This window comes from Suncus etruscus, chromosome 1 (genome assembly GCF_024139225.1).
Source record: "Suncus etruscus isolate mSunEtr1 chromosome 1, mSunEtr1.pri.cur, whole genome shotgun sequence".
Taxonomy (NCBI): Eukaryota; Metazoa; Chordata; class Mammalia; order Eulipotyphla; family Soricidae; genus Suncus; species Suncus etruscus.
Genome location: NC_064848.1, coordinates 138,118,233 through 138,141,409, shown reverse-complemented (window position 1 = coordinate 138,141,409; position 23,177 = coordinate 138,118,233). Strand labels below are relative to the sequence as shown.

Genomic DNA, 23,177 nt, shown 5'->3' with positions numbered 1-23,177 from the left:
TGTCTGTCAGGGGATAGTATTATATTTGACTACCTGGAGACTCCATCCCCCCTTTCAGGTCATACCTGATGATCTTCGGGGTTAGGTCTATCCCTGGGTCATTTGTGATGGTAATTAGGGGAACAAGTGGGATGGAGAGAATAGAACCTGGATCTGCCTCATGCAAGGCAAACTCATTACCTGTTGTACTATCACTCCTGGCCCCTACCTGGAGTTTTCTACTTTGAATAGAACATTTTTCACCTGAACCTTGACAAGATAACACTATTTACTTTTAGCCTTTTTACTACAAGCCTTTTTTTGGGGGGAGGGTTGACAAAATGGATGACCTTTTTTTCTCCCCCTCAAAATGTAATGTGTTAAAGACTTGGTTTCTTTCTTTCTTTTTTTTTTTTTTTTTTTTGGGTGGGGGAAAATACACCCTTTGGTGCTCAGGGGTTTCTCCTGGCTCTGCACTCAGAATTTGCTCCTGGCAGGCTAGGGGGACGGTGTTCGTTGGGTTGGCCTCATGCAGGGTAAATGCCCTGCATGATGTTGTTGCTCGAGCCCCAAAAACTTGTATTTTTTTTAATTTTTTATTTTTTTATTTATTTTTTTGTGGTACTCAGGGCTTACTCCTGGCTCTGGACTCCTGAGGGGCCTCAAGGAACCATATCCATGTTGGGGATAGAATGAGGGTTGTACAAGGCAAATGCCCTTCTCACTGTATTATTACTCTGGCCCCAAGGCTCAGGGGACTATATGGATTGCTGGGAATCAAGCCACTGTCCATCCTGGGTTGGCTGTGTGCAAGGCAAATACCTTACCACTGTGCTATCTCTGTGGCCCCCTCCAAAAATTGTTTTAAGAGGAAAAGTTACTTATTACTACTACTGCTGTTACTACCCCCACCCCTTGTTCAACCCCTTTTTAGTTTTTGAGCAGTGCTCCGCTTTGCTCATGGCTCTGTTCTCAGGAATCACTGATGATGGTGCTCAGGGAGATATACAAGTTACCTGGGATATGTGTGTGTGTTTTTGTAATCTTTTATATCCTGTCTGTGAAGGAACATATGAATGGATGCCTAGGATCATGTGTGTATGTGTTTCACTCTGTAGCATTTTATAACCTATTTATGAAGGAACTTTATATTTCTTAACAGTTTTGCTCTTATGAAAGAGTGCTGCATTACTCATCGTTGTATCCTTTACATGTCTATATAAGATTTTTCTAAGCAGTAAATTTTTTGTTTGTTCCTTTTGGTTTTTGGATCACACACATTGGTGCTCAGGGTTTACTCTTGTTTGTGCACTTAGGGATCACTCTCAACAGGGCTTAAGGTACAATATGGGATGCTGAGCATTGAGCCAGGGCTGGACGCGGTCAAGGCAAAGCACCTTAGCCCCTGTACTAGCTCTCCATCCTCTAAGCAGTCAATTTTTGGAAGTGGAATTATACCTTTAAAATTTTTTTTTCTAATCTTTATTTTTCAAAATAATATCTTTAAGCACCAGGATTACAAACATGATACCTTTTAAAATTGTGTATAATTCTTCAACACTAGTGAGAGTACTGCTTTTGTTGCCATGACTTATTCTGATAATTATTTTATGGGACTCTAAAAACCTATGTATCTCTTCTTTTTCAGATATAGCAATGATGTAACTTCCCTGCCTTTTCTTCTGGAGATCCTTACAGTGTTACCTGAAGAAGTACATAGTCGTTCTTTACGTATTGGAGCTAACCGGCGTACAGAAATTATAGAAGACTTGGCCTTCTACTCTAGTACAGTGGTGTCTCTATTGGTAAGTAGGTTAGAAAAACAAAGTTGCTGCCTAGAGGCAAAAAGTCATGATGGTAGTTTTGTAATCAGTTACATCATTGTGAAATAGCCTTTTTGGGTAAATCTGGCAATAATGTTCTTGCATATATATTTCAAAATATTTTTATAAATTATATTTTGTGGCTTCTAAAGTAACATATTGAAGTGGATATTATCTCCATTTTATGAATGAGAAACATACTTTAGAATTATGCAGCTACTGATTTCAGTATTTGAATTTTTGTTAAGAGGTCACACTCACTGTTACTCAGTTTCATGTTATTTCCACCTCGATGCTTGGGATGGAGGTGGGGAGTCAGTGCTCTGGTGGTGATAAGGTTCCAGGGATCAAGTCTTGACGTCATACAGGCAAGGAATGCACTCTAGTTCATAGAGCCATTTCTGCTCCTACTCCCCTTTAAACAATTTTTTTTTCCAGACCTCTAATCCCATTTTCTTATTTTTTTTAATACTTTATTCTGAAAACTTATTTTTAGTGATGGAAAATATAGTGAAAAGAGGGGCCTGGAGAGATAACACAGTGTTAGGGTATTTGCCTTGCATGCAGCCAATCCAGGACAGATGATGGTTTGAATCCCAGCATCCTATATAGTCCCCTGAGCCTGCCAGGAGCAATTTCTGAGCGCAGAGCAGGAGTAACCCAAAAGGCAAACAAAAAGAAATAGAGTGAAAAGAGTAGAGAAGAGAATATATATGTTCAAAGAGAGCATGGGCTTCTTCAGAGAGGAAAATGCTTGCTGTAAACTCACCCTTTAGCAAAAGAACCTGCTAAGGAAAGCATGTAAAATTTACTAAGGTGTGGCCAAAGAGATAGTATAGGACTTTTTTTTTTTTAACCACACCTGGTGATACTCAGGAGTTATTCCTGGCTACGCACTCAAAAATCTCTCCTGGCTTGGGGGACCATATGAGATGCCGGGGGATCGATCCCATGGTCCATTCTAGGCTAGCGCTGGCAAGGCAGACGCCTTACCGCTCTGCACCACTGCTTTGGCTCCAGTACAGGACTTTTGTTTATTCTCTGGATTACAATATTTTGTTTGTTTTCTTTGGGCCACACTTGGTGGCTCTCAGGCATTATTCTGGCTCTGCTTAGAAATTACTCCTGACAGGCTTGGAGGACTATATAGGATGTCAGGGATTGAACCTGGGTCGGCTGCGTGCAAGGCAAATGCCCTACCCACTGTGCTATAGCTTGAACCCCAGGATTCCAATTTTGTTAGATAAAATTTTGTTGGAACCCACAGTCATGACACTCATACATAGGTACAGTTCATTAAATGGCAAAGTGAGTGGGGCTCCATTGGACCGCAGGCTTTCAGTGTCAGTAAACCAAATCACAGTAGAACTTTCATGACTAGACTATCTTCTGTGGGAATGACTGTCTGGCTCTCTTGTTAGGAGATTCTGCAGTAGGTGACTCTAAGCCAGTATTTTACCATTCTGTAATTTCCAGTATTCTTTTTTGGGGGGGAGGGTGTTTTTCTGATATTTGGGCTATACCTAACCCAGTATTCTTTTTTGGGGTAGGGTGTTTTTCTGATATTTAGGCTATACCTATCAGTGCTTAAGGCTTACCCCTGGCTCTGCACTAAGGAATCAATCCTGGTGGGCTTAGGAGATCATATGCAGTGACTGGAATAGAGCCCAGGTTGGCCGCATGCAAGGCAAACTTCCTACCCACTGTGTGATGGCTCTAGCCCTGAAAATCCCAGTATTAAAGAAATCAGATAAATCTACTCTGTGTTCTATGAATGAAATAGCAATCTTTTTGACAGCATATATATTCACAGCATTGTTTAGAGTATTTTAAGTCCACTGTTGAGAAACCTACTGCAAGTGCTACTCTTTGCTCTTAACAATTGCTCCTCTTTGACAGTGCACTTGACTACCCAGGAGCTCTGATGGAGAAAAAGGGGTAAATACCTTAGGTACCTGCTAATACAACATGCATTCTGCAGTCCATGTATCAGTAATTTAGCTTTAAGGATATGTTATTAAGAAAAGCATTATTTATGAAACACAATTTCTTTATTTTATTTACTTATTTTATTTTGGTGCCACATCCAGAAGTATTCAGGTTACTCTTGTTTCTGTGCTCAGAAATTATTCCTAGTAGGCTTGGGAAACCACATGGGATGCCAGGGATCAAACCCAGGTTGGCCTCATGCCCTACATGCTGTGCTTTCATTCTGGCTTAGCTCAAATCACTTTTTTTTGTGGGGGAGGGGGGGGAGTCACACCCAGCAGTGCTCAGGAGTTACTCCTGGCTCTACACTCAGAAATCACTCCTGGCAGGCACAGGAGACCATAGGGATGCTGGGATTCGAATCACCGTATTTCTGTCCTTCTGCATGCAAGGAGCAGATAGCTCCTTGCAGATAGCCTTACTTCCATGCTATCTCTCTAGCCCAAATCACATTTTCTTAATATTTGACTATAAATTCTTAAAAATTGACTTTATAAACCACAATGATTTAAATTAGAAGAAAATTAAAGAAACCTATTTCTTAAGGCTATAGCTGCTGTAGATACAGATTTTCTTGATGAAATTGGGCCAAATAGAAAAGCTTCTAGAAAGCATTTATACGCATTTGTACGCTAATGTCATTAAGGCCATCTGTGATTCATGACAGAAAGTCTGAATCTCTGCATTAACAAGAGTTTGGATCCAGCCTTCATGGATGACCTTGAGGGGCTTCAGGACAATTCTGAGGAAGTAGCTGCAGAAGGGATGAAGTAAGGTAGATAACTAAAACTAGAAGAGCTGGAACTTGTTCAGAAACCTGTAGTCTCAGGATCAAACTTCAGGTATTGGAATAAACCTGGGTTCAATTCCAAGCATCCAATATGGTCCCCGAGCATGCCAGGAGTGATTTCTGAGCATAGAGTCAGAAGCACTGCCAGATGTGGCCCAAAATAATAAATAAATTTAAAAAAAAAACCTTCAGGTATTGCTTCTTATGAAAAGGCAGAGAAAATGGATTTTTTTTGGTTTTTTTTTGGTCACACCTGGCAGCGCTCAGGGGTCACTCCTGGCTCCACACTCAGAAATCGCTCTTAGCAGGCTCGGGACCATATGGGACACCAGGATTCGAACCACTATCCTTCTGCGTGCAAGGCAAACGCCTTACTTCTGTGCTATCTCTTTGGCCCCGTCTTTTTTGGTTTTTGGTTTTTGGGTCACACCCACCTGCACTCAGGGGTTACTCCTGGCTCTGTGCTCAGAAATCACTCTGGCAGGCACTGGGACCTTATGAGATGCCAGGATTCCATCCACTGTTCGTCCTGAATTGGCTGTGTGCAAGACAAATGTCCTACCGCTGTGCTATCTCTACTGCCCCAAGTAAATGGTTTCTTGAGGGGGTTAGGCAATAGCTCAGAGGGTGAAACAGGTTCCCCACATGTGATCACTGGCACTGCGTGGACTACCAAGCACCACTGGTATAGCCCTGGCAGTCTAACTGCTTGGATGCCCAACAAACAAAAAGAAAGAAGATGGTTTCTCAAGAAAATCTGTTGCTGATGAAGATGACTGTGATAATGGTGAACTGGGTCTGAGGAAGGTTGGGTAGCTGCAAAGGATTAATAAACAAAGCCAGTCAAGAGTCATGGAGTCAGTTCGCTTTTCAGCTAGTGGTATCTCTGAGCGCACCAAATCAAAACTGCTGTTTCTTTTTATTAAACCAATACACATTCACCAGTGGTGGTGGGGGAGAATGAGAGAATATGAGAGAGAGAGGGAGGGAGGGGGAGAGAGGAGAGAGAGAGGGAGGGAGGAGAGAGAGGGAGGGAGGGAGAGAGGAGAGAGGGAGGGAGGGAGAGAGAGAGGGAGGGAGAGAGAGAGGGAGGGAGGGAGAGAGAGAGAGGGGAGAGAGGGAGAGGACACACTATCCAAGTGGGCTTTTACATATCAAAGGAAGAGCTTTAAGGGAAAGAGGAAGGTGAGGCCTTTGTTTTGGGTTAATAGCTGGGTATCATCTTACATAAAAGAGTAGTATAGAAAATATAGACAGGCAAATTATATTCTCCTGCATCATCTGTTGGAGGCTTTGTACTTACCTTTTATGAATATCTCCCTCCCTCTCTCTCTTCTTCCTTCTCCCTCTCTCTTTCTCCCTTTCCTTTCCTCTCCCCACATAAACCCAGCAGTGTTCAGGGCTCTGCCCTCAAGAATCACTTCTGGTGGTGCTCTAGTGACCATATGTGATATCGAGGATTGAACTTGGGTTGGCTGCGTGAAAGATAAATGCCCTACCTTTTTATTATTGCTCTAGCCCCAAAATATTCCTCTATATGCAAATTTTCTTAAGTCCAGATGAGATGATATTCTACCTAACCTTCTATAGCCCTCTTTCAAATTATCTAGCTTCATCTTTCTACTTTACTGTTTCATAGCATATAAAAATCCAGATTATATTTACAATGCTCAAGTTGGACCTTGATAGCATTTTTGTTTGTGTTCTGGGCCACACCCAGTGACGGTCAGAGGGTTGCTTCCAACTATGGGCTCAGAAATTGCTCCTGGCTCAGGGAATTAAATGGGATGCCGGGATCGAACCCAGGTCCCAGGTCCGTCCTGAGTTAGCCGCGTGCAAGGCAAACACCCTTCCGCTGTGCTACCACTTTGGCCCCCCTTGATAGCGTTTTTCCAAATTATCATCCAGGCTGGAACTAGGTCCAGTTATTTATCAAGGTGTCAAGACCTTGAATCACAATCTATCCTCCTCACTCTCTTTTTTTTTTTTTTTTTTTTTTTTTTTTTTTTGGTTTTTGGGCCACACCCTGTGACGCTCAGGGGTTACTCCTGGCTATGCGCTCAGAAGTTGCTCCTGGCTTCTTGGGGGACCATATGGGGCACCGGGGGATCGAACCGCGGTCCGTCCTAGGCTAGCGCAGGCAAGGCAGGCACCTTACCTCCAGCGCCACCGCCCGGCCCCCATCCTCCTCACTTTCTTTTACTGATTCTTTGAAGAGATTGGAACTGTTGTCTTATAGAATATCATACTTGCTTGGTTTTTTTTTTGTTTGTTTGTTTTGTTTTGTTTTTTGGGTCACACCCAGCAGCGCTCAGGGCTTACTCCTGGCTCTATGCTCAGCCCCCGGCAGGTTCGGTGACCATATGGGATGCCGGGATTCGAGCCACCGAACTTCTGCATGCAAGGCAAACACCTTACCGCTGTGCTATCTCTTCGGCCCACTTGCTTGTTTTTCTAGTGTCCTGCCTTGGTTTCTTTTGGCTGGCTTTTCTGTTGACTGTAATTTCTCTAATTGGAAGTTCTATCTAAAGTAACCCTTCTCTGTAGGGATTCCTTTAGAGAATTAAGCCTTAATAATGCCTTAAGGCATTCATTGCATGTAATGAACTCTGTTTTAATAAAGAATCTAGTTGTATGCCATCCTTAGGATAACTGAGGAAATAGTTACTCAATTCATTTTCTTTAGTACTGAATTCTTTTCCAGACTCTTGGTTAAAGAAGACCAAAAGGCTTGCTACGTTAATTTGAAAAGGTCAAACATTTGGCTGTAATTCATACAGTTTATGCAAGTACTCCATGGTGCTTTTATCAGAAGTTACTTTATTTTAGGAGCCAGTTAGCCACACCCATTAATGTTCAGGCCTCTGGCTTTGTACTCAGTGATCTTTGTACTTTGTACACAATTTGGGGCCCATATGTGGTGCTCAAAATTAAACTCAGGGCCAAAGATGAGGCAAATGCTTTACCTAGTGTAATATCTCCCTGGCCTGATAATTGCTTTTTATTTTTGTTGCCCTTCTATTAGTGATGAGGATCGACTGTATTAAAATGAGACAGTATGATTCCAGTATCACGCAACATGCTTTAATGCTTAATTCCATGACCTTGATGCTTTCCACCCTTCAGTATACTCACTATATTTTTTCATGTATTTTTTTTCTTACAGGATCTAAGGTTTTTTTAATGATTCTAGGATTACACAAAACTTCTGTTTACTATTTAAAAATGGCTTTAAGGGCCCAGAGTGGTGGCACAAGTGGTAGGGCATTTTCCTTGCACGCAGCTAACCTAGGACAGACCTCGGTTCGACCCCCCCCTGGCGTCCCATATGGTCCCCCAAGCCAGGGGCAATTTCTGAGCACATAGCCGGGAATAATCCATGATCGTCACTGAGTGTGTGGCCCAGAAACCATTAAAAAATAAAGGCTTTAAGATACTGAAACACTTCTGCTTCTAATAGCACTGAGATTCACAGTTAATCATCTTCTTACCTCCTCGTATATCTCGGTTTTGTTTAGTCCAGGGGTCTCAAACTTGCGGTCCACGGGCCATTTGCAGCCCTCCATACAACATTTGGTGGCCCGCAGCGGCCTTCAAATATCGCAGTGTTTGTTATTAGCTTTCTGAATAATCGCAATAAAAATCGCATTAGTAAGAAAAAAATCGCATTAAACATTCGCATACCCCAGCAGTTCCTTTCGGGGTATGCAAATGTTTAATGCGATATTTTGCGATTTTTTTCTTACTAATGCAATTTTTTATTGCGAATATTCAGTAAGCAAATAATCGCGAATATTTTGCGCCTAGCACAGACGTCATTTCTGCTGTTTCTGCCCGCTCTCCCTTGCATTATCAGAGGCCTAAGGGAGAGAAGGGAAAGAAGTTTATTACAGAATTAGATTTTGTCATACCTTCATTATGACTTCATCAAAGCCTGAAGTGAAGAGAAAGATTGATGACGAGCACAGACATTTCAGAAAAAGTGGGAAACACTGTTTGTTTTTTTTTTTTGAGCACAGGGACATCCTCACATGTCTTATTTGCTCAGAGAAAGTTGCAGTACACAAGGAATACAACTTGAAATGCCATTATTCAACTAAATATGCTGAGGAATGTGCAAAATATCAAGGAAATGAGAGAGCCAAGCAGGTTGCCAGTCTTAAAGTCTTAATGAAGCAACAAGATTTCTTCAAGAAAGCAACCAAAGAGAATGTTTCATCAGTCGAAGCTAGTTACATGGTTAGTGAGATGATTGCTAAGTCAGGGAAACCATTCACAGAAGGAGAGTTTGTTAAAAAATGCATGTTATAGGCTGCAAGTATTATCTGTCCGGAAAAGAAAGGTTAGGTTAGCCTTTCTGCCAACACTGTGGCAGAGCGCATTTCTGACATGTCAAGTGACATTTATCATCAACTGTGTGAGAAAGCCAAATGTTTTGATGCATACTCAGTTGCTCTTGACGAGGGCACAGATATAACAGACACTGCGCAGCTCACAATTTATGTCCATGGTGTTGATTGCAATTTTGAATTGACAGAGGAGCTGCTCACAATAATTCCAATGCATGGCCAGACCACTGCTAATGAGATATTTTGGCATTTGTGTGATGCCATTGAGAATGCAGGTTTGCCACAGAAGAGGTTTGTTGGAATAATAACCGATGGAACGCCATCGATGACAGGGAGGAAAAATGGACTGGTGGCACTTGTTCAAAAAAAAAAACTTGAAGAGGATGGTGTAGAAAAGGCCATTGCTCTTCATGCATTATACATCAGCAGGCCCTTTGAAGTAGATGCCTGCCGTGTGACAATGTGATGTCTATTGTTGTAAAATGCATCAACCAAATCAGATCCAGGGGCTTAAAGCACAGGAGGTTCCATGCTTTTTTAGAGGAAATGGAGTCAGAATATGGAGATGTGCTCTATTTCACTGAGGTACGTTGGCTCAGCAGGGGAAATGTTCTGAAAAGATTTTTCGAGTTGAGAGAAGAAGTGAATGCCTTCATGGAGAAGGATGGGAAATCTGTTTCTGAGTTGAGTGATCACAAATGGCTCATGAACTTAGCTTTTCTTGTTGACATCACACATAAGCTGAATGTACTAAACAAGATGTTACAAGGCCCGGGGCAGCTTATCAGTGCTGCCTATGACAATGTGAGAGCATTCTCCATAAAACTTGTGTTATGGAAATCCCAGCTCTCTCAAACCTTTGCCATTTCCCAGCATGCGAGGAACTTGTGGATGCAGGCATATCATTGAGTGAGAAATATGTTGATGCTATTTTTTTTTTTTTTTTGGTTTTTTGGGCCACACCTGTTTGATGCTCAGGGGTTACTCCTGGCTAAGGCTCAGAAATTGCCCCTGGCTTGGGGGGACCATATGGGACGCCGGGGGATCGAACCTTGGTCCTTCCTTGGCTAGCGCTTGCAAGGCAGATACCTTACGTCTAGCACCACCTCGCCGGCCCCTGTTGATGCTATTTTTAAGCTAGAGAAGGAATTTGATCACAGATTTGCAGACTTCAAAAAGCACAGAGCCACTTTCCAAATTTTTATGGACCCCTTTTCCTTTGATGTGCAAGATGCCCCTCCTGTGCTTCAAATGGAACTCATTGATCTGCAATGCAACTCTGATGTCAAAGCCAAGTTCAGGGAGATTAGTGGAAAAGCAGGCATGCATGGGCAAGTTTTGAGAGAATTGCCCCCTAGCTTCCCTGAGCTTTCCCGAATGTTGAAGCGCACCATGTGCCTCTTTGGGAGCACATATTTGTGTGAAAAGTTATTCTCCACATTGAACTTCAATAAGTCAAAGTACAGGTCTAGACTTAATGATGATCATCTTCAAGCCATACTCAGGGTCTCAACTGCTTCCTCTCTAAAGCCAAATGTGGTTCAGATTTGTGAGAAGAAGCGCTGTCAAGTCTCTGGCAGCAAGGAATAGGCAAAAGATGCCATGTTCAGAAGAACTGTTCATGATCTTCACTCAATGTTCTATTCATGTTCAGAAAAAATAATTAAAACTCTTAGTAATGATGTTTGAGGACTATTTTTTTTTTTTTTGTGAAATCCCTTATGTGGCCCTGCCTCACCTCAACTTTGTCTCCTGCGGCCCCCAGGTTAATTAAGTTTGAGACCCTGGCTTAGTCTCTTTACTAAAGATACTAATCTTAGGGATTTTTTTTGTTTTGTTTTTAGTTTTTGGGCCACATCCAGTGGCACTCGGGGTTACTCCTGGCTCTGCACTCAGAAATCGCTCCTGACAGATTCGGGGGATCATATGGGATGCCTCTAATTGAACCCACATCTGTCCCAGGTCAACAGCGTGCAAGGCAAATGCCCTACTGCTGTGCTATCACTCTGGCCCCTCTAGAAACCTTTTTTTTTTTTGGTTTTTGGGTCATACCTGGTGGCGCTCAGGAGTTACTTCTGGCTCTGCGCTCAGAAATTGCTCCTGGCATGCATGGGGGACTGAACAATATGGGATGCCACTGTCCATCCTGGATCAGTTGCTTGCAAGGCAAATGCCCTACCACTATGCTATCTCTCTGGCTCCACCTCTAAATACCTTTTTTTTTTTTGTGGTTTTTGGGTCACACCCGGCAGTGCTCAGGGGTTACTCCTGGCTCCATGCTCAGAAATTGCTCCTGGCAGGCACGGGGGACCATATGGGACACCGGGATTCGAACCGATGACCTTCTGCATGAAAGGCAAACGCCTTACCTCCATGCTATCTCTCCGGCCCCCTAGATACCTTTTTAAAACAAAAGTGAGTAAATTGGGACTGGAGCGATCATACATTGGGGAGGTCGCTTGCCTTGTATAAGGCCAACAAACAATGACATCTGAGTTTCATTCCTGACATTTCATATGGTCCCCAGAGCACCACTGCCCCCCAAAACAAAACTAAAAACTTTAAAAGTAAGAAAACTAGGAGCTGGAGAGTGAGCATGGACGTAAGGCGTTTGCCTTGCGTGCAGAAGGATGGTGGTTCCAATCCCGGCATCCCATATGGCATCCCTGTGCCTGCCGGGAGCGATTTCTGAGCTTAGAGTCAGGAGTGGCCCCTGAGTGCTGCCAGGTGTGACCCCAAAACCAAAAAAAAAAAAGTAAGAAAACTAATGAAACTCCACAACAGAAATTTATAATAATGAGGTATTATATAATAAGAAAAAAAATCTTTTTTTCTTTTTTACTCAGAGCTTACTCCTGGTTCTGCAGTCAGAAACAACTCCATATGGGATTCTAGGATTGAATGTAGGCCGGCCACTTGTAGGACTAGTGCCCTACTCATGGTACTACCGTTTCAGTTCCCAAAAGTGTAGAATTAAAATAGGTTTAAAGGATGGTTATTCTCAAAGCTGAGCTAGTTTTGAAGGAAGAACTTGCCTCCTCCTCCTCGGTTCAAGGCCCAAACACTGATAGGAAGGTTGTAGCCTTGGGAGAGAAAACATGTTGCTGAAATTGTGGCTTCTTTAACTTTGCTGGATATCCAGGAAGCCCAAGGCAAAGTTCACCAGAGGTTCTCTGCCTCAGAATTGCTGGGTGTGGGAGGAAGCTGCTGAGTACAACCAGTCTAGAGAAGTTACATTTCTCTAGAGCAGCAGTGCCTTGATTGGGACCCTCAGGTTGGGGGAGTGCTGGGCAAACTGCTGGCTTATGCTGGCCAGTGTGTGTGAGCTTCAAAGCTGCTTAGCACCTGCCCCTGGGAAAATTTGCACTTTTTTTTTTTTTGCTGAAGGTGATTAAGCACTTCCGAATCTGGAAGAAAAACCTCTTGGGGTTTCTATTCAGCATCCCTGGATTGATATATCTCCTAACCACTGACTGTTACCTTGAACTAATGCATTCTCTATGTCTGGTCCTCTTTCACTCTAAACAGCCAAATTGCTTAGCATTCTGCCCAGTGAAAGGATGTCAGCACTGCCCACTTTCATTGCAGTCCTAAGTAGGACTTATCATGCCAGAGTCTGCATTCAGATGCACTAGCGGACTATGCAAATCTATTGTTATCCAGTTTACATTTTTCTCTGGCTGTCTCGTCATGAGGAACAATCTTGACCAATAGTAAAGGTTAATGAAAACCACAGCACAGGGCCGGAGAGTTAGCATGGAGGTAAAGGCATTTGCCTTGCATGCAGACGGCCGGTGGTTTGAATCCCGGCATCCCATATGGTCCCCTCAGCCTGCCAGAAGCGATTTCTGAGTGTAGAGCCAGGAGTAACCCCTGAACACTGCCAAGTGTGACCCCCCCCCCAAAAAAAAAGATGCGTTGGCGCCAGAGGGATAGCATGGAGGTAAGGTGTTTGCCTTTCATGCAGGTCATTGGTTCGAATCCCAGCATCCCATATGGTCCCTGGAGCCTGCCAGGAGTGATTTCTGAGCGTAGAGTCAGGAGTAACCCCTGAGTGCTGCTGGGTTTGACCCAAAAAACCAAAAAGAAAAAACCACAGAACAGCCAATGAGAGCTTAATGCAAGAGTAATAGACGGAATTGGAATCCTTTTAGAGGGAATGCCCACATTCAGTAGTTCTTAGAGATCATTCCTGGTGGTGCTTGGGACCATATGTGGTGTGGGGGATTGATCCTGGGTCAGTTGCCTGACGCCAGGTGCCTTATATTCTTGTCACCTTGAACTGTGAGCCTTTCATGTAGCTTTATTGCATTTTTCTGTGGAGGTCAACACCACTTTCACACTGAGGGGCACTTGTCAGACACTAGAAGAAAGCTTACTTTCACTCTGTTTGGGGAGCTCAAGATCCTAGTTTCATTAGACTAAAGTAGATGTCTCTATTTCTAGTTTTAGTTTCCCATTCTTAACCAGTTTTATTGGCATCTGGGAACTTGGTGAAATTGGATTTAGTTGTTTGTTGGGTTTTGTATGAGATTTTAGCAGTGTCAGCCAGATAGTTGTAAACAAGGCAGAGCTGCAGTTAGAGTTGTCATGGAAGCACTCTGGTTTTCAGACTGATATAAGCTGAGAATTAATGGACCTGTTTCCTTAAGGGGTGGGGTTGCAGAGGGAGGAAGAAAGGGAGTGTTGAGTCACACCAGGTGATTCTTGGAGATCACTCTTGGGTTCAGGAGATAACAGTCCTGACAAGAATTCCCAGAGATTGAACTAGGCTGCATCCCAGATGTGTGCCTTAACCCCTGTATCATCTCTCCAGCCCATGATTTTTTTTCTTCAGCACTCAGGTGACCTCAGAAGGACTGCTAATACTGTGATAGTCCCTAGAATCATCATTACTGCCACTGCAACTAAGTGCAGCTGCCAATTGGCCTTTCAAGTCATGTAGGATATTGACTTGGTACTTGATTGTTATTGGTAGTTGACAGTAGCCTCCTTGGTTGTGATAAAATCTGAAAGACATCCCCTGTAGTGTCTATAAACCTGTGATATAACATGTCCTGGTAAAGAAATTAGAAGAATTAGGTACTTTGCTGTAATATTCTGTACTAAAAATCTCTTAGAACCTTTTTTATTCAATTCTCCCCCTTTTCTCTTTAATGATTTCTTTTCCTTATTTGTTTCATATTTTTCTGGTTTATTCAAGTGAACTAATTTATTTTTTTTTTAATTTGTTTTGGGGTAGTACTCAGGGGTTACTCCTGGCTCTGCTCAGAAATCGCTCCTGGCAGGCTCAGGGGACCATATGGGATGCCGGGAATCGAACCTGGATCTGTCCCAAGTAGGCCGCGTGCAAGGCCCCTACCACTGTGCTATTTCTTTGGCCCCTAGTGAACTGATTTCTAAGTAGGATATTTTATTTTTTTAAGTATTAAATTTTATTGTGGGTGTTACATAGCTAAACTGAGCCTGACTTGTAATATTTCCCTTTTATTATTCTCCATTTTGTTAGGTTCTTATTCGCCACTGGTCAACTCTTTCCTAGCATTTATCTAGCCTCTTTGGGAGAGTCTTGAAAGAAAATTTTTGATGTTCTTTTTAAAAACTTGTTTTAATAATAATAGTAATATTTATTTAATTATAAAGGGAATTACCCCCCCCCCAATAAATGGGGCCGGAGAGATAGCATGGAGGTAAGGCGTTTGCCTTGCATGCAGAAGGACAGTGGTTCGAATCCCGGCATCCCATATGGTCCCCTGAGCCTGCCGGGGACAATTTCTGAGCGTTGAACCATAAGTAGCCCCTGAGTGATGCTGGGTGTGACCCAAAATCAAAAAAACAAAACGAAGTGTTTGTTACTTAAAAAGCACTTTGAGCTATTAACAATAATTATTTCATCTTCAGTTTCAAGTGGGGTAATTGAAATAGTGGTCTAAATATGATTGATGATGATGATTGATGATGTACTATTTAATTTTTTTCTTTTCAGATGACCTGTGTAGAAAAAGCAGGAAATGATGAGAAAATGCTTATGAAGGTCTTTCGCTGTTTGGGAAGTTGGTTTAACTTAGGAGTTTTAGACAGTAACTTTATGGCTAATAATAAGTTACTAGTACTTCTTTTTGAGGTTTTGGTAAGTAACAATTTTAATCATTTTTTTTCTGACACATTATAGCTGACCTGTGCTATTTTCTCTGGTTTTCAGTTCACTGTATTGTGATTACAAGGTATTGAATAGTAATAAGAAAGTAACAGTGGGGCCCGGAGAGATAGCACAGCGGCGTTTGCCTTGCAAGCAGCCGATTCAGGACCAAAGGTAGTTGGTTCGAATCCTGGTGTCCCATGTGGTCCCCCGTGCCTGGCAGGAGCTATTTCTGAGCAGACAGCCAGGAGTAACCCCTGAGCACTGCCGGGTGTGACCCAAAAACTAAAAAAAAAGAAAAGAAAGCAACAGTGTCAGTTGCCAGTTATCAAAGTAGAGGTCTTCCCTTTCAGAGTGTTGTTGATGGGTTTAAAGGAAAAACAGTCTTCTGTTCCTGCTTGTAGTTGAAAATCCCATTTACAAAATAGCTGTTGGTCTCTTTTTCTCCTTGTTTAAAAAAATATGATTTTAATAATGTTCACTGAATCTTTGAAACCATTACATATTAAGGTTTTATCATGTAATTCAAATAGTTTACTCGAGTAGAAGGATATGTATAGAATAGATTTGAATTTTGTGAGATTAACGAAGTAGGCTACATCTTTTTATATAATTGTGAACTTGTTCCTTAAATTTGAAAATAATGTTTAGTATACTTTCTGCCTTGGAATAAAAGAGTGATTAAATTAAAATTCTTTAGGGCTAGAGAGGTAGATTAAAGAGATGAGCACATGATTTTTCTGTGAGAGACTCAGATTGGGGTTCAATCTCTGGTACTACATGGTTCTTTGACAGATGCATTCACATAAACACACATATAAACAGTTACACATCAGAGAGTACAGCATCCTTGGACCTAACCAGTTTGCTGAGAATTTGAGAATTGCCAGGAAGCTATGTTGGGGGAGCAGAGGGTTGTGGAGAGAGAGGTAAAAGAGAAGAGATAGAGAAAACCTCTGTATAACTTTGATGGTGTAGAATCTCTCGATGTGTTTAGTTATGAGTTGTTGGGACTTTCATTTTGGATAGTATTTGCAATTTAGTTGGGAGGAGGAATGATTTCTGTAGACTAAAATTGGGCAGAGAACATGGTGATCTGTTTTGGAAGAATTGGTAGTTTGAAAAAATACCTGTGGATTTTAGAGGTGATGTGGCATTGATTGAGATAAAAAAACACTTGACAGCGCCCCCCCCCCCCAATCAATCAGGAATTGTTTGGGGCCAGAGGCATAGTATAGGGGCAGGTAAGGTGCTTTTTTTGCATACTGCTGACCCAGGTTCATTCCTGGCATCCATCCCACATGGACCCTGAGTGCAGAGCCAAAAGTATCTCCTGAGTATTGTCAGGCATGCCCCCAAAACAATGCAAAAAACCCACATGATTTGCTTGGCATGCAGGAATGAGTCAAAATCTAACCTGGAAAGTGAGGGGTACTGTGTCCTTCAAGGCCATGACCATCTGACTGTTAGGCTTATAGAGTACATGTTCAGAAATAGACTAGAATTGCTTTCTAATATTTGAGTTACAAAGCTGTGTTCAGACTTCTTACTTCCCTATTCCCATTAATGTTCAGCAACAGGATAAAACCTCATCGAACCTTCATGAAGCTGCCTCAGATTGTGTGTGCTCAGCTCTCTATGCGATTGAGAATGTGGAAACGAATTTGCCATTAGCCATGCAACTTTTCCAAGGAGTTCTGACTTTGGAGACTGCCTATCACATGGCTGTGGCACGGGAAGATTTAGATAAGTGAGTATTTAAGGCAGTGCTGGATTTGGTCTGTTTCTTTTCTTTCTTTTCCTTTTTTTTTTTTTTTTTGGTGGGGGTGGGGGGGGGGGTAACACCCAGCAGCTCTCAGGGCTACTCCTGGCTCTACTCTCAGAAATCGCTCCTGGCAGGCTCGGGGGACCATATGGGATGTCGGGATTTTAACTACTGTCCTGCATGCAAGGCAAACTCTTACCTCCATGCTATCTCTCCGGCCCCTCCTTTTTTCATTTCTTTTCTTTTCTTTTCTTTTCTTTTTTTTTTTTTTTTTTTTTTTTTGTTTTGGTTTTGGTTTTTGGGTCACACCCAGCTGCGCTCAGGGGTCACTGCTGGCTCTACGCTTAGAAATCGCTCCTGGCAGGCTCGGGGGACCATATGGGATGTCGGTATTCGAACCACCATCCTTCTGCATGTAAGGCCTTTTATCTTTTTTGTTTGAACTGTTGTTGCCAAGTGACACAGCTGGCTGTGTGGTTGGGGGTCGAGGTCTCCATTCTGGGCTTCCTACAAGTGTGTTAAGTGTTCCAGCTCTTTGAGACATCTCCCTGACCCTACATCTGGTATTCTTTGTTGTTGTTTTGGTTTTGGTTTAGTTTGGGGTCATATTCAGCAATGCTCAGGTGTTACTCCTGGCTCTGCACTAAGGAGTTACTCTGGCAGACCTCAGGAAGCCATCTAGGATAACCAGGTATTAAACCCAGTTCAGCTCTTTGCAAGACAAGCATCCTATATGCTATATTACCTTTCACACCCCTTTCTGATGTTCTTTTGAGTTCCTTTTTATTACAATATCATTTAGGCTTTGTGATTTGTTGTGACTATGTAAATACACAGCTACATCCTGAAGATGTCTTGTTATTTTCATTTGAGTTTAGGATGACAAAGTAGATGTAGAATGAGACCATAATTGTGGGAAGAAAACATGTTTATTTTGTGCTTACAGAGGGTGAGACTCTGAATTACGGGTGATGAACTTTGAAATATCAGTTGTGATTTGATGAGACTTGAGCTAAGACATTTGTGGGGTCTTTTTTTTGTTTGGTTTTGGTATTTGGGGGTCATACTTGGCAATTATTTCCATTCTGCACTCGGGGATCACTTTGGTGGAACCATTGGGTATCAAGGATCAAACCTGGTTTAGTTTAGATAGTTATACTATCTCTCCTGTTATTCAGATATTTTAGTAATTGAGAATTTTAGGTAATTTATTTGTATATGTGATGTATGGAAAGATTGTCGTAGCAATTATAATTTAATGTAAATAATGACTATTCCTTTATTTTCTTTGATTTTTATTAGCTTATTTATAAAATAACAGGATTTCTAATTGGTGTTTTCATTTTTCTTTATCTACAGAGTTTTGAATTACTGTCGTATTTTCACTGAACTATGTGAAACTTTTCTTGAAAAAATCGTTTGTACTCCAGGTCAAGGTCTTGGGGACCTTCGGACTCTGGAACTGCTTCTTATTTGTGCAGGACATCCACAATATGAGGTAGTGTTTTTATACTGTGCTAAAGCCATTGTTCTCCAAGTTTAGTGGCGTTTTAGTGATGTTACATATAATTTCTTTGTCTCTTTCTTGTCCAGATTTTATTTTTGGGAAATTATCATCTCATTTTGTAATGTAATGTGGGCAATGCCTCTGCTAGATTTTGCATGTGCATACATGGATGTGTTTGTGTATATGTGTTGCAGTGCCAGGGATTAAACCTCAAACCTTACACATTCAGGGCAAGCCCTGCCCTCTACCACAGAACTATATCACCATCCCTGAATTAGGAAATCGTTTGTTTTGTTTTGGGGCTATACCTTACTGTGATTAGTGATTACTCTTGGCAGTGATCCTGGACTATATATGGAACCCAGATTGACCTTTTGCAAGACTAGTGTCATCTAAAACTATTATAGACTTCAGCTTTATATTCTTTTTTTGGGGGGGGGGGGGGGGTTACCTGGAATCTAACCTAGGTCTTTCCTGTGTTGGCTGGGCGCAAGGCAAATGTCCTATTGCTAGGCTATCTCTCTGGCCCAATATATTCTCTTTTCTTTCTTAAAATTCTTTTTTTTTTTTTTTTTGGTTTTTGGGCCACACCCGGCGATGCTCAGGGGTTACTCCTGGCTGTCTGCTCAGAAATAGCTCCTGGCAGGCACGGGGGACCATATGGGACACCATATGGGACACCGGGATTCGAACCAATCACCTTTGGTCCTGGATCGGCTGCTTGCATGTCGATAATCACCTTTGGTCCTGGACGGCTGCTTGCAAGGCAAACACCGCTGTGCTATCTCTCCGGGCCCTTCTTAAAATTCTTTAAATAACCTTTGTTTTTTGTTTTTTTTTTTTTGGTTTTTGGGCCACACCCGGCATTGCTCAGGGGTTACTCCTGGCTGTCTGCTCAGAAATAGCTCCTGGTAGGCACGGGGGACCATATGGGACACCGGGATTCGAACCAACCACCTTTGGTCCTGGATCGGCTGCTTGCAAGGCAAACACCGCTGTGCTATCTCGCCGGGCCCTAAATAACCTTTTTATAAATTGTATAACACCCTTAAGTTTTTTTTATTAAAAATATTAATTGTATATCACTTGGCAGTGCTTTTTTTTTTTTTTTTTTCCTATTTCAGTGGGCTTTTTGTGAGGAGGTATCACCTGGCAATGCTCAGGAAAGACACTGAATTTGTGTTAGCCACATTGCAAGGCAACCCTCCCTTCTGTGTTATCGCTCTGGCCAGTGCTTGAGGCTATGTACGGCCAGTGATTGAATCTTGCATATGCAGGCATTGATTGGTCTGAGCACTTCTGCACCCCTAGTTCTCATTTCTCTTTTCTCTGATTGCCCGAACCGACTAAGCACCATAAAGAACTCTTTAGAAAGAAAGACTACTCCCTTTCTACTCTGCTCTCTCACAGACTTTTTTTTTGGGGGTGGTGGTGTGTTTGTTGTTGTTTTGGTTATGGGCCATACCAAGTACTCAGGAATCACAGAAACTGGTTTTAGTCTTTTATCTTATTTTCTAGCGAGAGTGACAACATCTGGTGTTTGTCCTTCTGACAGACTTTGCTTGACATGATAAGTCCTGGTTCCATCCTTGTTACAGCAAACTGCATGGCTTCATCTTTTCTTATATCTGCATGTTATTCCATTTTGTATTGATAGCACAGCTTCTATACCCACTTATGTCATTACTCCTTTTACCTCACAAAAGAGAAATGCTTAACATCTTATTGGCATATACTGAATTGGACGAGAACACTTGGGTTGGAAGTATATATATACTATAATCATTACTTTTAACAGTGTCTTATATAAGTGGACAAAATTCGAGATTCTTTTCTCTTTCACTCTCATTCAAGTGGGGCAAATAAAGCTTCCGCAAAGTTGATGTATGCAGGGATTTGTAGATGGTTTTTGCGGTAAGCAGTGTTCTAATCTCCAACCTAACTGATTTCAGAATGGGAAAAGATTTTTTAAAAGACATTCATATCTGTATCTATTTCTCTAAATTTTAAATCCAATATATTGTTGAAGAAATTATTTTAGAATGTAAAGCCTGTCATCCTAAATGGAATTTGGGGCCTAATGTGGGAAGATAATTGGAGAGGGGATGATAATAATAAATCTTTAGAGAAAAGCTAGATTTTTAATTGGTTCCACTTTATTTTTTTTAGTCTTTCTTTATGGCCCCATAATAAAGCTGTCTTATTGCGCTACTTTTCTGAGTCAAATAAGCCATATTTTTTTTCTCTTATATTTTACAGGTAGTGGAAATTTCCTTTAACTTTTGGTACCGACTAGGGGAACATTTATACAAGACTAATGATGAAGTTATTCATGGTATCTTCAAAGCTTACATTCAGAGGCTGCTTCATGCCTTGGCTCGACATTGCCAGCTGGAACCAGACCATGTAAGATCCCTTCTCTGCTTCTTCACTTTTTTTTTCAAGGTTCTTGGTTTTTGGGCTACATCCTGTGGTGCTTAAGGGTTCTGCGCACAGAAGCTACTCTTGGTAAGATGGTGGGGGAGGGACGACTATATGGGATGCCAGGTATCAAACCTAGGTCACCTGCATGCTGGGCAAACTCCCACCCACTGTGCTATCACTCTGGTCTCCTCTTCACTCCTTAATTTTATCTTCTTCAGTACTAATTAGAAAAGCAAACGGAAAAGTAGAGAGTAAAGATAATGGAATTTGAAGGCTTTTGGTCACCCTACGGCTTACATTGAATGAGTTAACATCAATAGAATGAAGATTTATTAGGTCTTTATAGAAAAAAGCCAGTCTTGCAGAGCCAGTAATTTTTTTCTCCCTCAGAATTTACCTTAGTGGGTCCAGAGAGATAGCATGGATGTAAGGCATTTGCCTTGCATGCAAAAGGTCGGTGTTTCGAATCCCAGTATCCCATATGGTCCCCCAGCCTTCCAGGAGCGATTTCTGAGCGTGGAGCCAGGAGTAACCCCTGAGCGCTGCCAGGTGTGACCCCCCCCAAAAAAAAGAATTTACCTCAGTAATTTTGTATTTAGAGGGTGAAAAAGTAGGCACAAAACACTCACTACGTGTAAAAGTAGAAATTGGTGCATTCTTGTATGATAGTTTAAAAAGAGTTGTGTAAAATAGAGATTTAGTTATAATGCAGCAGGTTTTTTTTTTTTTTTTTTTGGTTTTTGGGCCACACCCTGTGAGGCTCAGGGGTTACTCCTGGCTATGCGCTCAGAAGTTGCTCCTGGCTTCTTGGGGGACCATATGGGACGCCGGGGGATCGAACCGCGGTCCGTCCTAGGCTAGCGCAGGCAAGGCAGGCACCTTACCTCCAGCGCCACCGCCCGGCCCCATATAATGCAGCAGTTTAAAATAATAGCTATTGGGGAATTGGAGAGAAAGATCAGGAGACCCTGGATTTGATCCCTAACACCATATATGCCTGCTCCCTGCCCTCTGCCCCTACATCCCAGCACTGGATGGCCCTCAAGCACCTCTCACATCAGGCTTAGCATTCTTTGGATTGGCCATTCCCCAGCAATAATGGAAGTAACTTCACTATTATAAAAGCAAAAGTAAATACGGACTACTGAAATTGCTATAATTGATCTGCTATGTAAAAAAAATTCAAGTGATAAAATTTTATACTGTTTTCAATAGTGTGAAAAAGATGCTTTTGTTAAGCAGTGAAATATTTGTGTGAGACGCACATATAATCATCCCCAGTCCCACATGCATGCATTTTTCTGTATAATATTTATGCTGATGTAATTATTTATGAATCATATATAACCTTTTAATAGGAAATTTGCTAGAAAAAAATACATTGAAAAACTCTTCAACCTCCTGCTCTGCTTCAAATTCTTTTGATTGGTGGACTCCCTATATTTTACTAACCGCATCCTTTTTGTGTGTGTGGGGGGCTCACACCTGGTGGTGCTCGGGTTACTCCTGGTTTTGCACTCAGAAATTGTTCTTAGCAGGCTCAGGCTACCATATGGGATTCGGGATTCAAATCACTGTCTGTCTTGGGTCGGTTGCATACAAAGCAAAGGCCCTACCACTGTGCTATCTCTCTGGCCCCCCAACGACATCTTATTTAATATTTTTACTATTGCTTACAGAGTTTGACACAAACACTTACTATCTTCATTTGATTGTTAATATTGATGTTTGAGTTGATATATTTTTATGTCCAGCGGAACCTTAATGATCTAGTCTGCATGGTTTTTAGAACTTTTTCATTTAAAATTGGAGTGTTCCTGGGACCTGAGCAAGAGGAGATAGTATAAACAGGGGGCCCGGATGGTGGCACAGCGGTAGTAGGGCGTATTGCCTTGCAGTTGGCTGACCCTACAGATGGACCACAGTGGATCCCAAGCATCCTATTTGTTGTGTATGTAAACCTTTCCTGGAATGATTATGTTATTGATCCTACCCTAGGATGTGGACCTGGGCATTCTGATTTCCCACCCTAGGGTGGTACCTGATTCTGATTCTATAAAAGCAAGGGGTCTGTGGAAGGCAAGGGCTTTTTCCTGGGGTGATTCTGGACTTTTGGCTTCAGCCATGTCCACGGAATAAAGCTGACATCTTCTGAAGCCTGACTGCCTGTTAACTTTATACCCGCCACATTCACCTCAGAACCGCTGGCTGAATGGGGTGACAGATGCGTGCTCCGAGCTGGAGGAGAAAGACCTCATCCTCCACCCCTCCATCAGTCAGCCCCATCAAGGGTCTAACACCATATGGTATGGTTCCCTAGGAGCAATTTCTTTCTTTCTTTCTTTTTTTTTTTGTTTTGTTTTTGGGCCACACCCGGCAGTGCTCAGGGGTTACTCCTGGCTGTCTGCTCAG

At 42.1% G+C, this 23,177-nt stretch overlaps 1 protein-coding gene across 2 annotated transcripts in view; it reads left to right on the top strand.

Moving 5' to 3' along the window:
- Positions 1-23,177, top strand: part of TNPO3 (transportin 3) — a 110,443-nt gene that overhangs the window by 35,422 nt on the left and 51,844 nt on the right. For both annotated transcript variants that reach the window (XM_049774308.1, XM_049774309.1), the window contains 5 exons: positions 1,628-1,784; positions 14,917-15,060; positions 16,644-16,819; positions 18,194-18,332; positions 20,601-20,747. In XM_049774308.1, the coding sequence (XP_049630265.1) occupies positions 1,628-1,784; positions 14,917-15,060; positions 16,644-16,819; positions 18,194-18,332; positions 20,601-20,747 (763 nt within the window). The remainder of the gene's footprint in view (positions 1-1,627; positions 1,785-14,916; positions 15,061-16,643; positions 16,820-18,193; positions 18,333-20,600; positions 20,748-23,177) is intronic.